General features: G+C 47.5%; 1 protein-coding gene across 4 annotated transcripts in view; it reads right to left on the bottom strand.

Annotated features, from left to right (window-relative positions):
- Nucleotides 1-1,694: 1,694 nt before the first annotated feature.
- ARHGEF4 (Rho guanine nucleotide exchange factor 4) overlaps nt 1,695-15,646 on the bottom strand; it is a 138,754-nt gene continuing 124,802 nt past the window's right edge. For all 4 annotated transcript variants that reach the window (XM_071437090.1, XM_071437091.1, XM_071437092.1 and 1 more), the window contains 7 exons: nt 14,873-15,052; nt 14,054-14,286; nt 11,988-12,117; nt 11,060-11,191; nt 9,919-10,162; nt 9,195-9,272; nt 1,695-7,546 (listed from right to left, as the gene is read on the bottom strand). In XM_071437090.1, coding sequence (XP_071293191.1) covers nt 7,389-7,546; nt 9,195-9,272; nt 9,919-10,162; nt 11,060-11,191; nt 11,988-12,117; nt 14,054-14,286; nt 14,873-15,052 — 1,155 coding nt within the window. In that variant the 3' untranslated portion in view covers nt 1,695-7,388. The remainder of the gene's footprint in view (nt 7,547-9,194; nt 9,273-9,918; nt 10,163-11,059; nt 11,192-11,987; nt 12,118-14,053; nt 14,287-14,872; nt 15,053-15,646) is intronic.

The raw sequence follows: 15,646 nt of genomic DNA on the forward strand, positions 1-15,646 counted from the left end.
TTGCTACAGGTAGTTTTAAGTAGTTGAGCTTCTAAAATTGTAGCTGAGCACAAGGGATGCCATGGACAGATTTTTTTTTTTCAGTGTGTTTTTCCTCAAGCTAATTGTTGGTCAGTTATCCTGGGATTGCTTTCATGTTACAGGTAGATAGGTTTGGGAGTGTTTTTTGCAGAGCACTGCAGCTGATGAAAATTCATACTCCTCAACCAGTGGGTTGCTGAAATCTGGGATGCTATAAAGGGAAAAGCTGTTCTTCAGAATGGTGCTGATCCCTCCCAGGCTAGAAGGATTCTGATGTAGCTGTTCTGGGAGTCTGCTGCTGTCAAACCTCACCTTGTACTGGATTCAGCACCTGCAAGGACGTGGTACTGAGTTCTTCAGTCTCTAGGTTGAGTTTCTGTCGTGGTGGTTCTAAATGTACCCATAGAACTGCCAGAATGGTGGCTCAGTAATGCTTTGACTTCTCCCTCTTGCCAGCTGGATTTTGCAGTGGCAGTGTAGGTAATGTGTGTTACCCTCCCCTCAGTGACAGGTGGCTCCACTTGCTGTGGAGATAAGAACTCCCTCATTTAGGGGCAGCTCTGAACACCTGAGAGCAACCAGAGCCCCCTCCAGTGCTCAGTTAGTGATTCATAGAAATCAGGCAAGAAGTTTTGAGTTTCAAGTTTTCCTGTAACTAATTCTGGGCAAAACCAAAACTTGCTGTTTCTAACATCTTGTTTTGGATTCTAAACCCTGTGGCTTGCTGTAAACAAAGTCAGGTAACAGAAAGTTTCATTGGTGATCTCCTTTGGAATCAGGAATGATGTACTTACTTAGATGGGATTTTGGGATTTTTTTGTGTAGGAAATGTCAGCATTGCTGAATTGCATGGATAGAATGTCTGACTTGTGTGTAGGAGGCTAAATGCACTCCAGGATTTTATTTTAGTATCCATCAGGCTATTAGCTATCCTGTCTTAACCATCCAGAATAGAATGGAGGCCATGTGATGGCTTTAGGTTTGTAATGTTTATTTTAAACAGCAGCCAGAAGTCTGTGGCAGCTGTGGGAAGCTGGGCTGTGCCACAGGGAGAATTGCAGATGCAGAGGGGAGACTGTTGGGACAGGAACCCCAGTTGTAGTCCTTGGTGGGCTAAGAGATCCTTCCAATCCAAATGTGACAGAAGGAACTTGACAATGAGCAGCTCATCTGGCAGCTTAAATTACCACAGTTGGGCCTTCATTTTTGGGCTATAGTAATCTACTTTGTAGTGTTTCACAATAGCTTTTTCTTTTCTGGGCAAGAAAGGTAAAGTATGTGGGCAAATTGATGCTTCAGACAGGGGAAGGGGAACACACCTTCCCCAAGTTTTGCTTTTGCCAGCCTTGTAGGAATTGTAATCATGTGAAGTGCCCAGCTGAGCTCAAATGCAGCTCCCTCAGCTTCAGTGAACACGTGGCTGTATTTGTGGATAAGGTTTTTCTTGATGGTGTGATATAGATAGCAAGTATATTATTTCAGGTTACTGGAGGTTAAAGAAAAAAGCCATAAATTATTATCCAGCTTGGGTAATGGGTGGGTGCTGCTTAGGAGAAAAGGGAAAGAAGTAGGTGTGGAAGGATAGAAGGAACTTGTAAGCAGAATGCTGTTCCATAGCTGCTCTATAATCAGTAGTTAATGCTTTTTGGGAGGATTACAGAATGATGCAAGACTTAGAGTTGATAGCTTGTTTATTTCCCATCTCACAAGTGTAAATGTAGGCAGTCACACACAAAGGTACACAGCTCTGGGGTCAGTACCACAGGTATTTCATTTGCACAGGCTGTGAACAGGGAGCTGCTTTGGTGGCAAACTTGTGCAAAAGAGAAGCTCAGGACATGGGGAGAGGAGGGGTGTAGTTGCAGGGGGAAAGATGACAGGAGTGTTGAGCAAAAAGAACAAGCAGCCTGCATTTTTCCTAGAAGTGCCAGCACTGCCAAAGCCATGGGATTTGAGTCATGGAGCTTGCTGAGGACATGTGTGAGACACATGGGAGAAATAAGGTGTGAGGTGTTCATGGCAAGGCAGGGCAGCTGGGATTGCTGTGAGGCTGGGAAGGAGCACCTTGGCTTCTGCAGAGCCTGCAGCTGTGTGCCTGGCAGTGGAGAGGAGCAGACTCCATGCTGCTGCCTGGAGCTGTGGTCCTGGAGGCATTTCTGGCTTGTGCCAGGTCACACTGCTGGCTGCACCTTGCACTGCTTCACTCTGACAGGAGCTGCACTGGTGGGTCACTGCAGCCTGAAGATTGATTCCCTCCCCACACTGCCCAGCTGAAAGAGCACCACTGTATCTTCAGGGGCTGAAAATCAGCTGAAAACACTTGTGGTTTTTTCAGTTCATTTTTATCCACTATCAAAGTTCTTTAACCCATTACTTACCTGAAGGCCTGAGCCTCAGCTTTGCTTGGGCTGGGAGCTCTGGGACAGGAGTTCCTGCTGGTGGCTGGTACAGGACATCCTGGCTGATATTTTGGGTTGTACCAGTGTGGTGCTGCTGATGTCAGTAGCAGTGGTGAGTCCTCCCCCTGTGGTAGAGAACGTCAGCAGCAGCAGCAGCAGGCACAGGCTGAGGCTCCAGGAGTTGAGGTGTGAGTAGTTCCCTCCTTAAAGCTTGAGCAGTTGCTGTTGTACCATACTCACTGTCAGATGGGCTTTGCAATGCCCATAACCCTCATGAGCAGGTACATGTGGAACTCGACAGGAGAATTAAAACAACTGAAGTAATAACAGTGAAGAAGGAATCAGCACTTGCTGGGTGCTGCCCCACCTGCCAGGTGCTGCAGCTCAGAGTCTGGGAGGGCAGTGGTGCAGTACTTGTTCAAAACTCTGATGGCTGCATACCAGTCTTGCCACAGACTTCCTGAATGATGCTGTTACATGAAGGTGTGCTTCCACTGCAGTGAATCTGGAGGAGCACAACCTGATATTTTGACTCATCAGGTGAAAGGCCTTTCCATTGAAAAAACACTAATTTCTGTCATTCTGGCATCCCAAGAAATGAAGTGTTCTCAGTGTGAAGCTGAGATTCTTTTGTTACTGGCAGGTGCTTGGATTCTGAGTTATCCCTGTTGGTGACCTGGTTTTCAGGTGCTTTTGGGAAGCTGTTGGGACACCCAGGTGCAGATGGCTGGCACATGGTTGGCTCCTGGATGACAGAGCTGTGCTGCTCTGCAGAGCAGTGTCCTGCACAGTGGGAATCTCCTGCAGTACACTGCAGGATCCACTGTCCTGATCCAAGGACTCTGCTGGACACAGAGGGGGCTCCTCTGAGCTCACACCCCCTGTCCTTCAGGGAATGGGCAAAACAGGAGAGACAGTAAAGGCTGCTTTGGGGGAACTCTTCTCTCCATGGGAACTGACCTAGTTCTTACTTTGAGATAGCACAAAGACAGTTTGTGCTGACTTGAACAGTGTATACACCCACAGTGCCTGAATCAGATATTCTAAACTAATAGTTTAAAATAGATTTTTTTCCTTTTTTTTTTTTTTTTTTTTTTGGTCAGAGCACAGACTATGTTATTTAGTAGCCACTGGTTCACTTAACTGGTAGCTTCAGGAAATCATCTTTCATTTGATTGACATCCTTTACATAATTCTGTGTTTTATTTGACCAAATGAAATCTGGGCAGATTTAGGTAATCAAGAATCATGGCTGTTTTCACAAGAAGCTTCCTAAATGGATATCTACAGTAGGAGAGGAACAGATAGAACCAACACCCCTAAAAAAAAACCCAAATCACCCCTGACACAATCTCTTTGTCCTTTTCATGTGCCTCAATGCAGAACTGATTTTCCGTGGAGTTCAACTGGTTCTACCCTAAAATCCAGAAGGGTTGGTGTTGTTCAGACTCACATCAGGAGCTTCAGTTTGTTTTGTACACAAATCTGCATTCCTGGCCCCTGTTGAAAGTTCAGCTCCAGAGAAAAGTTCCTGATATCTCACAGCTCTGATTCTTCATGGTTCAAATGGACACTTCTTGTGGAACTGGCACTTCTTGTCCATTTAGCTCAGAGATCTTGCCAGAGCTGTTCTTGGCCAGCCAGGAGCCCCATTCTCCCAGGTTTAGCTGATGCCTTGGGATCTGCCCTCTGTGCACAGCCCAGTCCAGCCTGCACACGGGTTCACCCCAGTTCTGCCCATTGGCAGAACAATGGGAGCCACTCCAGCCCAAATGGAGGTGCAGCAGGGAAATCTGGGCTGGGCTAATCTGCTACCATCTCACACACGAGTACACTTTGCCATTTAATGAATAACTTGGGGGATGAGATGACTCTGAGTGTCTGATCACTTAAACCTAAGGAGGTCCCACCTGTTCTGTGACAGTTTGTTCAGGAAGCACTGAGGGTTATGGTGAGAGTTGGGAGGTGGTGCTGGCTGTTAAAGTAGGGATGGTATTTTGTGATGAAATCCTTTCCAGAGCAGTCTGTGGGGTGGGCATGTTGAGCAGAATGAGTTTATGGGTTTGAGCCTTACCTGTTTTCTGTGCTGCTGCTGTAACTCCATCACTTTGTGTGAGCAGCTTTTTTACCTGATCTCAGTCTTGCATAGGGGATTGGATCCTAGCTCCAAATGTGGCATGCAAGACTAGAATCCAAACTGAGGACACTTTTTAGAGAGAGTACTGATAGTCCAGTGGAGAGTAGAATTCTTCCAGAAGTCATTAACTGCCCATTGACTGGGATGCTGTCTGGCCAGAGAAGTCTGGTTTGGCACTTCAGAAATGTCTGTAAAAAAAGTGTCTCTGTAAATCCTTTGTGTGCACTGGTCAGAGGTGCAGCCAGTTCTGGAAGAGCTGATAAATGATGTGATTATTTTAACCACTGAATGCATATTTACTGCTCAGAGTATTGCTACACAGGCAAGTAATAATAATAGCCAATTCTTGTGTGTGTTTCAATGGGGAGGAAGGGCAGGGTTGTTGCACTTCACAGCTGCTGCACTGCAGGGTCCTGTGTCACAGTCACCCCATTTCCCTTGGGAGAAGAGGTGAGGATTTCTACCAGAGTGCCTTCATTGTAGATGTAAAGCTGAGTATATTAAGCAACATTCTGCCTAAGACCAGGTCAGACATTGCAGCAAGGGGAGCTTTGAATAGATTTCAGCACTTCCTTCACACTGGGGACAGAGTGGTTTTGAGAGGGATGTAAAGAGCTTTGAGGAGAATCTCCATCCTTGAGAGAATCCAGATAGCAACTGGACAAAGCTATGAGCAACCTGTCACAGCTGGCCACGCTCAGTGTGGGGTGTGATCCTGTATTTGTGTTGGGGAGAGGATTGTCCTCTGCCCCTCTACCCCCCTCCACTTACTACAAAGCTGATGATAAGCTCAGAAAATTGATAATATCAGTGCCAACAGCTTTTCTTCCTGGCCAATCAAAACAAACATGCCATGGATAAGGAAAGGAGGGTGCAGACACTTAGGGTAAACACAGAAATGACAATTGCCTTCTGTTAATGAGTGGTGCTGGCTGCAGCTGGCTGACATAGCTCTGTATGTGTGTGTGTGTGTGTGTGTGTGTGTCAGGGTCTCTTGGTCACCATCTCCCCCCATGGGTGTCTGCACACACCTGGCAGTGCCTCAGTGTGTCTCTAGGTGTCCTTCAGTGTCCCCATGTCTTTGTCTCTTGGTGTCTGTGTATGTTCTGCTAATACTGCTGTAACTGCCTCATCTCAGTGGCTTCTTAGAGAGTATTTTAAATTTTTCTCCTTTTGCCCCCCCTCCCCCCCAGCATTGACCCAGTGTCTCCCCAGAGCAGAGAGTGACCCCTCTGGTCGGGTCCCTGTGTCCCCACAGCTGGGATGGCTGCTCTGAGGTCACCTTCTGGCAGGGCCCCTGTGGCTGAGCAGCCCCTGGTGGAGCTGCAAGAGCACAATCCCCACAGTGGCTTTGGAAAGAAACAGTTTCACACAGATAGACGGGCTGGAGACAAACACAGGCTGAGAGTCACTTTTACAAGTTTCTTTATGAAATTAAATGTTGCCCCTGGTCTGGGGGGAAGATATAGTGCAAGAAGGACTTTGTACATGCTACTGAATTCAGATATCCCTGGATGACCAGACTTTGGTCAGCTACAGCATCAACAAACACTGGATTTCTGAGCTCTGCAGACAGTTAGTGCTCACTCACACTTGAGCTGGAATGAGCCAGTGTCTTCCTTCCACTGTCACAGGATGTCTCCTAATCTAGGGAATTCAGTCAGTATGGCTTCTAACTCTCACTATGGTAAGGCAAATCTTTCTTTTTGCTAACCAAGGTTTAGATTCATTCTTTTTGGCCACCATTTGAAACTTGGGTACTTAAAGTGAGGCTCTTTATGCCAAATTTAGGCCTTTATCAAGTGGTTTTTCCACTTTTAAAAGTGTCAGTAACACTCCTTGAATTTGAGGGTCTGTGGGAGTTTGCATAACAATGACGTTGCAGAGTTGAACAGCAGACTCTGACTTCTGGGAGCTAGGTTTGCAAATATTGACCTTTCTTTAAAAAAAAAAAAAAAGAAAAGAAAAATTAAACAGACAAAACAGGCATCAAGTTAACAACATCTGACAAGAACAATTACAGACTTACAAAATACACAGTTCTGATTTTTACCATAAATAAACACATTACAAACAATGAGCATTTTCATTGGCCAGGAAATATGGCAGAATGATGGAGAGACGAGAATCTAAAGAATTGAGTATGGTATTAATTAGGCACATTTTTCTCTAACTTATGTAACTCAAACCCACTAGAGAGATTCTTCGACTTGACTCATGCTGCAGGTTGGCACAGTTTAATGTGGGGCACCGTTCACCGGTGCTGCTGGACTAAAGGAAGGGAGGAGGTCACAGTGCAGTGCTCACTGTGCTCTGAGGGCCTGCAGAGGCTGCTGACTTAGCTGGACACGTGGAGGAGGATCACAGCTCTGAGAAATGCAGGGCATGGGGTGGGCAGAGCAGGAGGTTCATCCCTCCTCACCACGGACTCTGAGCTGTTCTGAGCGCGGCAGCGGCCACGGGGCCAGCGGGTCCGTGGGCTGCCCTGGCCTGTGGCAGCTGCCAGCCAGCAGTGGCGGGCACAGCGGGAAGGAGTGAGTCCAAGTACAGCTGACAAGGTAAATCTCTGGGCTGCAGCCTGTCCAGCTCCCTGCTGTGTGCTCCTGGAGCTGTGCCTGCTGGGCAGGGCAGGGCTGGCTCCGTGGCACCGCTGCACTCAGCCTCACCTGGGAGCCAGCGGGTCAGCCGGGCTGCAAAATAAATAGGGAAGGCAGGAGCACCTGTGCCATCCTCTGTGAGCACAGGGCTGGCTGAACCTGGGCTCCACCTGCCAGCAGAGGGATAAAGTGCTTTCTCAGAAGGGCTTCAGGCACAAACAGGGGCTGCTGCCCCTATTTCCGGAACGGCGTCAGCCTGCTGATGTTCTGCCAGAAGTTCGAGGGCTTGCGCTTGGGCTCTGCCAGCATGAAGACCTGCTGCTGAGGGAGCGTGCTGGGCAGCGTGGGGTGCTTCTGCCGCAGCAGGAACTCGTAGTAGGGCCTGGTGACAGCTGGGAGGAGGAGGAGGAGATGGGAAGCGTGTTAGTGTTTTGTGGAGACAAACAAACTCCACACCTTTGTGAAAGTTGTAAAGCTGGTATGTTTAATGTTTATTACAGCGCTGGACGCAGGTGGAGATTCCTCTCCAAAAGACATGCATGCCTCTGGGAACTCTAGATTTGTTTTTTTATCTCTCTCTCAAATCCATATGTATGAAATTTCACAATAGGTTCATACATATTCATTTTTACAAATTTTGTGTGACATTTGCCAAAAGAATTCCTAGGTCAGGCTGACCTGCTCTCACAGCAGTCTCTCTGTCTCCCCCCTTTGCTCTGTCCTTTGGCTGAAGCACAGCCTCTCTCTGAGCTTAGGCTTTCTACAGGAACAGGCAGTCAGACTAAACAGCTATGTTTTCAAACTACAGACTTAAAGATGTACATTTCACCTAAATCAAAATGGATTTCTACTCTGTCTCATTAGTCAAACACAGCTCCTTTCCCCCACTCTACTGCCATCCCCACTCCCCGTTAAAGCTGCAGGGCTGTGAATTGGGTTTGTCTTAGTGTAACCTTTCCTTCAATTTATCCTTACTTTCAGCAGTGCCTTTTAGGATTAGAGCTCATGTGGAAGGCCCAGAAATGTGCTGTACAACTGTCAGGTGTTCTGCCAGCACAACAGCAGGGCTAGAGAGCTGCAGCTCATGACTGGTGACAAACTTAGCTGGTGCTTTTGGCTGTGCTGGGAGAAGCAGCTGCTGTGCAAGTGCTGCTGGTGCCTGTTACAGCCTCCTGGGCTGGATCTCTGACTAGGAATGGTCAGTGCCTGTGTGGAGGACAAGGCTGGTCTGTGCTGTCTCCTCTAATGCTGTGCCCCAAGGGCTTTGCTCTGTTGGCATGGTCTGGCCTCCTTCCAAACTTCCCCCTGTTTGCAGCCAAATCTTATTTCTGGCCCTTTTTGACATTTTGCCAAGCTTGCTCTCAGGAGATGTGGCTGAGCTTTAAGTGCTGGCTGCTACCACCGAGAGGAAGTGGTTGCCTCTGTGGGTTCAGAGGAACCAGGTGACACCTCTTCCTCTGGGCAGAGAGAAGGGGAAGGTGGCAGCAACAGGGCTGTCTTCAGCCACAGTGCTGTGGGCACAGGAACTTTTATTTTGCTTGACTTCACTCTCCCCTGGCTGCTGCTAATTGTCCTTGTCTCTGGCAGCTTGAACCAAGAGCTCTGCCCAAGCATGGTACCTACCCTGGCACCCTGGCCAAGGTGCAGGTTTCAGAGCATCCTCCACGGGCAGGAACAGTCCCTGCTGCAGAGACCTCTGTGGCCCTCTGTGCACCATGGGGATTGCTACAAACCTTGCCTTTTGCCAAAGGGAATGCCACACTGCTGGGAAAGCCTGGCTCCTAGGGAGATGCTGTGCACTGGCCGTGGAGCAGAAGCTGCTGGGTTCTGGCAGAGTGCTGATTATGTGCAAAGTGGCTCTCCTGGAGTTAGGAATGACTGACTCCAGCCATCTGAATCTACCAGGAACTGTAGTGCAGATTGGCACCATCTGGCCTTCCCAAGAGTTTGTTAACGTCACTTCATTGAAGCCTTTCCCGTGTAGTAAATACAGAGCCACCCCCCATTCCCCCAGTGTTCCTGTGCTCAGGTGTGACTCACCCTTGGGCTTCCCAGCATGGTGCTGCTTGCTGGCATTCAGCATTGCCTGCTTTTTCTGCACCTCCGTGATGGAAAAGCCTGGAAGATGAAGCAGATTTCTGTCAGCAGCAGGTCATCATTTGGAGATGACCTTGTCTTCCTCAGGAGAAGACAGGGGTGGGCAGATGCCTGAAGTGAGAGGCCACAATTGCTGCCAAGGCTGGGGGGCACAGCCTGCTCCCCCAGCCTGTGCTGGGCTGCACAAACCCCCCTGCAGGCTTTGCTGCCTGCCCTCAGCCCATGCTGCACTGGGGGGAAGAAACCACTCCAGGCCACTGGTGGCTGAAATCTTTCAGATCACACTAGGCTGAATTGAGAAGGATTTGGACAAAACAACACAAACACTCTTGGACAGTGAGAACCCTTGACTGAAGTTGTTCTATACTGCTCTGGACCCTGTATGTAATGTATTTACTACTTTGTCAGCCCTGCTTGAACTCCTTAAGACACATCAGCCTCCCTGAGGACAAACTGCAGTGATGGCTTATGGTGGTTTGCAGTTTTTTAATTGCACAGATTCATTCACAATGTGTAATACAGCAGCCCAGAGCTGCCCTCAAGCATGGGCTGCCTTCCCCACTCTTTCACTCCTCAGGCATTAGCCAATGGGTAAAAAAGGATGAAAAACCAATAATAATAATAATTATTAAAAAACAAAAGTCTCCCAGCCTTGCTCTTTCCATACCTGTCTCCTGGTCGAGCTGCACCTGCCTCCTTTCATTCTCAAACGCCTTCAGCCAGCGCTGTTTCTGCTCAGGCTTTTTTGCACAGAATAAGTGGACTTCCTCAGTGTCTCTGCAGTGCAGCTTAAATGCATTTTTCACACTGATATTGAAGTCCTTGTCTTTGCCATCTTCCACATCCAGTATTTCCATGTCATCCATGCTGATCCGACTCTTGTAGTACAAGATGTCCCTGCGCAGGAGGTCCTGTAAGAGAGACCACAACACATGGGGCTGTTCTTGGGTGTGATGGGGAATTTACCCTTCCTGCTATCATCAGAGACCTGTCAAAGAACTCATACTGGATTTGAGTCTGTGGAACTGCAGAGTGCTGAGCTGCTGTGGGCACTGCAGGGAACCACAGTGCTTGTTCTGGCTGCTGGCTGTGTTGGGGCCTATGTGCTGCCCTGAAGCTTGGGTGTTACACGTGATCCCAAATCCTCATTAGGCCTCTGACAGAAAACACTATTTGAATCTTTCAGTTCCAGTTAAAAGCAAAAATAATACTACTTACCTCTTGGGTTTTTGTTGACAATGAAAAGTAACTTTGAGGACAGTGATTTTCATACCTAATTTACCTGGAGCTACCTGCATGCTGTGGAATATGCAAAAAATAGTTGGCACATTCAGTTCTGAAATTCCAGTGGAAGGTACTGTTCATTGGCTCCAAGAGGGAAGATTTCTGTTATTACTCAGCTTATTGAAAAAAAGCTGTACTTACAGACTTACATGTGCTGTTAGCATGGCCTTACTGACTGCCAAGACCCACAGCTGTTCATCAAACCTGCAGTTTTCTCTGAATACAACACTAAGGTGGAAGTTCAGATGAAGAACAAAGTATTTAAAAGAACTTGTGTGACAATACTCATAACAGAGTTGTACAGAATAACCCCAGAAGCTGTGCAGGGCTTTCCTCTTTTGCTGTGAGATTAGGCCAGTAGCTGATTGCTGTGCTCAGGTGCACAGAACACCCCAGGACGTCAGAGGAAAGAATGTACAGAGTGCCAGGAGCACGTGAGGCCAGCAAGAATTAAGGAAACAAAGGGGTGGAGAGAGAGCTCACTTAAATCCAGCAGCACAGCAGCAGCCAGGTTTCATGGTTACCTTCTTGCAGCAGACAAGCTGGTGATCGAAGAGGAAGAACATCCTCTGTTGGCTCTTGGCTTGAGGGTGGGAGATTTTGGCTAATTCCCCAGAATAGATGAGTTCTGAGCTTCTGACTAGGACATCTTCTCCCTGAGAACAGCACAAAGAACAGGTTGGTCTCAGCCTCATCTCAAAGTGGGAGCCTGAATTCCTGCTGCCAGAACTTGTGTGGGAATGAGAGAGCTCTGTGCTGGAGGACAGTCCTTGGCACATCAGGGAGACACTGTGCCCCTGGCACCCAGGGGGTGGGACCTGAATTTGATTAGAACAATCGTGTGTTACATTTTTTTAAATCTCCTGTTCCATGGAGTCTGCTCAGGAAAGCTGCTCCGTCCCAGACATAAAGGAGGCACATAAGCAGGGAGCTAAGAATTTAGCCTGACATCCTTGGGCAGAGAGACACTGTGGGTTTATTGAGTCTAGGATTTAGAAAATCAGTATTTTGTTTCTTTTATTTAGCAATTTTTTTTTTAATGAGCCTACAGGGAACCTTGGTTTCCACTGTGACTATGCCAGAAGTTGCCTTTCTGCAACAATAAACTGGCATGCTAAGAATTAAGGAGCAGTTCTGCTCTTCTTGAAAGTTTGAACCCACTCAAGATAAAATGGGGGGCAAGAGAAAAATAATAGAATTTCATTAACCTACATGCTGATTTCATTCTGCAAGGAAAAACAGGGAAACAAGAATCCCAGTGAATGTGCAAAGGCAGCTGTTCTAGCTGGGTTATATGCCAGACCTGCTCAGCTGTACTAAAAGACCATAACTGTTTAAATAAAAATCAGAGAGCTGAGGTGGGGGCAGACAGCGAGATATCACTGTGGAGAGAAGCTGTAGGAAGGGCAGAAGAGGAGCAATGTGGAATTCCTTGGGCAGGGGGTCCCCTACCTCCCAGTCCTCTATGGAGCTCTGCCACTGGGCGATCTTGTCGATGTTCTCCAGCCGCCGCTTGCGCTCGTTGATGAGCCGGGCCACGTTCTTCATGGCATTCAGGGCAGCCTCCACGTCCTTGAAATCCCTGGGGACAGACACAGGCCTCATGGTACTATGATATTTTTTGAAAAATCCCTTCTCCAGGACTTTTTCTCCTGGGGAGCTTCAGCTTCTCCTTGTTTTGCTGTTTTAGAATGTGATTTGGTGAATTGTTTACTCAGCATGTGAATTGTTTTAATTTAATGACCAATCACAGCCAGCTGTGTCGAGGCTCTGAGGAGTCAGTCATGAACCTTCATGATCCCTTTTTTTGCAAGCCTCTGTCTGTATCCTTTCTCTTTCTTTAGTATAGTTTTAGTAGAATAATATCATATCATATCATATGTCAGCCTTCTGAGAACTTGGAGTCAAATTCTCATCTCCCACCTCGCCCTAAAGCCCTCACAACACCACAGCCTCAGGCTTGGCAGAATGGCACTGGGGTGTTGTACCTGCACTGCAGAGGAGAGCAGTGGCACAGAGCTGGGGATAGAAGCAGGATTCCACCTGCAGTCTGTCCCAGCTGCTCTGTCCCTGCTCCTCTGGCAGCTTCTCAGACACTCCTTGGTTCTGAGGCACAGATTAGATGTCAATTAGAACAATAGCGTGTTACATTTTTGAAAATCTCTTTTTCCAGGGAGTCTGCTCAGGAAAGCTGCTCCATCCCAGACATCCCATCCCTTTATGTATAAAGGAGGCACATAAGCAGGGAGCTACGAATTTAGCCTGTCATCCTTGGGCAGGGAGACAGTGTGGGTTTATTGAGTCTGGTAACAAATCTAGGCCACCTCTGGGGAAGGGAAGGGCTAAGTAATCAAATTTAGCTACAGAGGTGTAAATAGGAATTGCTGGAAGAACCTGCAGGTTCTCCTTTTCTTTCTGCAGCATAATACAACTCATTCACAATGCTGCTGTGCCATGCAGGGACTGGTCTGTGGTGCAGAGGTGAAGCAGTCCAACAGTGCCTGGCTTGTTTCAAACATGAGCTGATGGTTTATCTGGCAGGGTAGGACAGAGGCTGAGCTGCCCTCCCCCACACACCATCTGTGGCCACCAGCCACTTCTGCTGAGTTCAGAGCTGCTGGGAAGGAGCTGAGCTGCACAACTTGGCTCTAAGGCAACTCTCAAACATCTCTGCACTTCCTTAAGCAACAAGACATGCTTAAAACCATTCTTGGAAACACCAGGGCTGCAATTAGGAAGGTGAAATTAAGTCAAACCACAGTGGACCAATACCAACACTTTCATAGAGATTTTTCATGTTTTCAGGCACTTAATTAAGTGGCAGTTATTTGAGCCAAAGGCAGTGCCCTGACCCTGAAAGTGGGCGATGGATTTGGAGACTTTGGAGCTGGCACTGCCAGGGCACCAAGTGTGCATGGCCTGGCTGCTGCAGGGCACAACTTCCCACTGGGGAAGTGCAGCTGTATGGGCACCTTGGGATATATTCAACCAATGCTTTTGGAGGCAAAGTTCTCAACACCACCACCAGAAACATGGACAGAAACCAGGACAAATACAAGCTCCAAAGTACGTATGTGCTGGTATTACAGATACATGAGCCAAATAAAATAGAAAAAGGCCATTATATAAAGTGGACCTTGTAACTCTCGATCTGTGACAGGAAAGCTGAGTGCTGCTGTAGTGGAAAATTATGTAAATATACTTTTATCATATACTTATAATAAGTTATAAGTTAATATTATTATAATATTATGTTATTGTATTATATTAATATAATATAAATGTATATAAGTATAATATCGTTATAATATTGTGTTATATAATTATATAAGCATATTGTACATTATATTATATATTATGTAAATATACTTTATAAAATTACATAAATATACTTTTTTCCAGGTTTCTATGAGGTAACCTGTAAGAATTGAGCTGGCTGCAGTTAGCCAGTGCCCTCCATGCACGAGCCCATTTCCATGGGAGCATCCTGGCTCCTTCCCCGCCCCTCACTGTCCTACCTGTGCTGGGGGTTGGTGTACTTGAGCAGCTCTGCCAGCTGCAGGGGGTATTTGCAGATTTTCTGCACAGGGGTGAGCAGGAAGCCATCCAGGGAGATGTCAATCATCTTCTGCAGCAGGCGGCAGGCCTCGAAGAAGTAAACGTACTTGTTCACCTTGGCCAGGCGCGACAGCTCCAGGCACGCGTTGGGGTGGTTGTTGCAGTACTCGGAGTAGATCTGAAACTCTGTTTGCTGCAGGGCACAGGGAGGGAGTTAATGCCCTGTCCCTCAGGCCATGCCCTGCCACAGATTCCTGGTGATTTGTATCCTCTAACTGGAGCTGTTTGGTCATTTGTGTCCTCCCCAGGCTCTCAAACCCAGGGACTTAAAGCTGGGGGCTGGCAAAGTGTGTCACAGCTTCATCTGAGAGACCCAGACATTCCCACACATCCTGCTCTGGGCTCAGCTGAATGTGGGCTTTTAGTGCCCACACCAGTCACAGCTGATCCTTCACTGACCTCAAAATACCATTACTGTAAACTCAGTCCTGCTCGAGATTTTGGAGTCTTCCTACATTTTCCCTGAGGTACCAAGGGCTGGCAGGGATTATAGTGTTCAGAATATAAGGTACTTTGAAAATGCTCTTTCCACAGCCACAAGAGCTACAGGATATTTCTTTGGGAAGTGGTTGAGCAGGGCTGGGATAGAGGGTGGTGGAATTTAGTTTGGTTGGATGGGTCTTTTTTAAGAAAGCTTCAGTTCTGTCAGATCAATTTCTAAATCCTCTGGCTCAATCCATGCTCAGCTACCCCTTTCCCATGAAGTCAAATTTACTTACATATTCCAAGAAGCATGAGCCAACCTCACTCAAATGTGGGTGGTCTTTGTTAAATTTCTTCTCTAGTGCTTTAACAAATTTCTTCTGGCACCTGTAGATGTCCTCAATATTCCCAAAGATTGTCTTCAGCTGTTCCTCTGTAAACATGTCGGCTCTCTTGCGGCACTGCTTAATGTAACCCTGGAGAAAACCAGATTGGAAACCTCCTGGGCATCTGCTCTGTGGCACAGAAAGCCTCAAGGACTGCACTCAGTGTACACCAGGTTCCTGCATTCCCTTCCTGCAGATCTGGACCCATCTGTAACTATTACTTCCTCTCATGTTACCCTAAACATGGTACAAATAGAAGCTGCCACAGATTCATGGCAGCCCTGGGTGATGCTGCTGAAGGAGTCACAGAGCTCCTTTCTCTCTTGCTGAAAAAGCCTCTCTGTGTCCGCAGTGAGGTGCTCTGGCCCCAGCACTGGTAGATTCAGACCAGTTAAGTCCAGGTGTGGACCTGGTTTGGTGTCTGTGAGAGGAGCTGCCCGCATGACTCCAGCAGAGGAGAGCTCCGAGGGGCAGGGGGACTCTGCAGCAGGAGAGGCTTGTTTGTATTTACAAATGTGTGCTCTTTGCCCCAGCTGCCTCTGCTGGGAGCCACTTTTGTACCATTGCAGTGGAGAATTCTGTTCCTGCAAAAATTCCAACTGCCTTCACTCCCCCAGTGTACAGGATGGATCTCTTTTAGAAGAGGTGGCACAATATTCAGCATATTTGACAGTAAAGGATCCA

Source organism: Agelaius tricolor, unplaced genomic scaffold (assembly GCF_023055355.1).
Source record: "Agelaius tricolor isolate 1412-34295 unplaced genomic scaffold, bAgeTri1.0.p SCAF_12, whole genome shotgun sequence".
Taxonomy (NCBI): Eukaryota; Metazoa; Chordata; class Aves; order Passeriformes; family Icteridae; genus Agelaius; species Agelaius tricolor.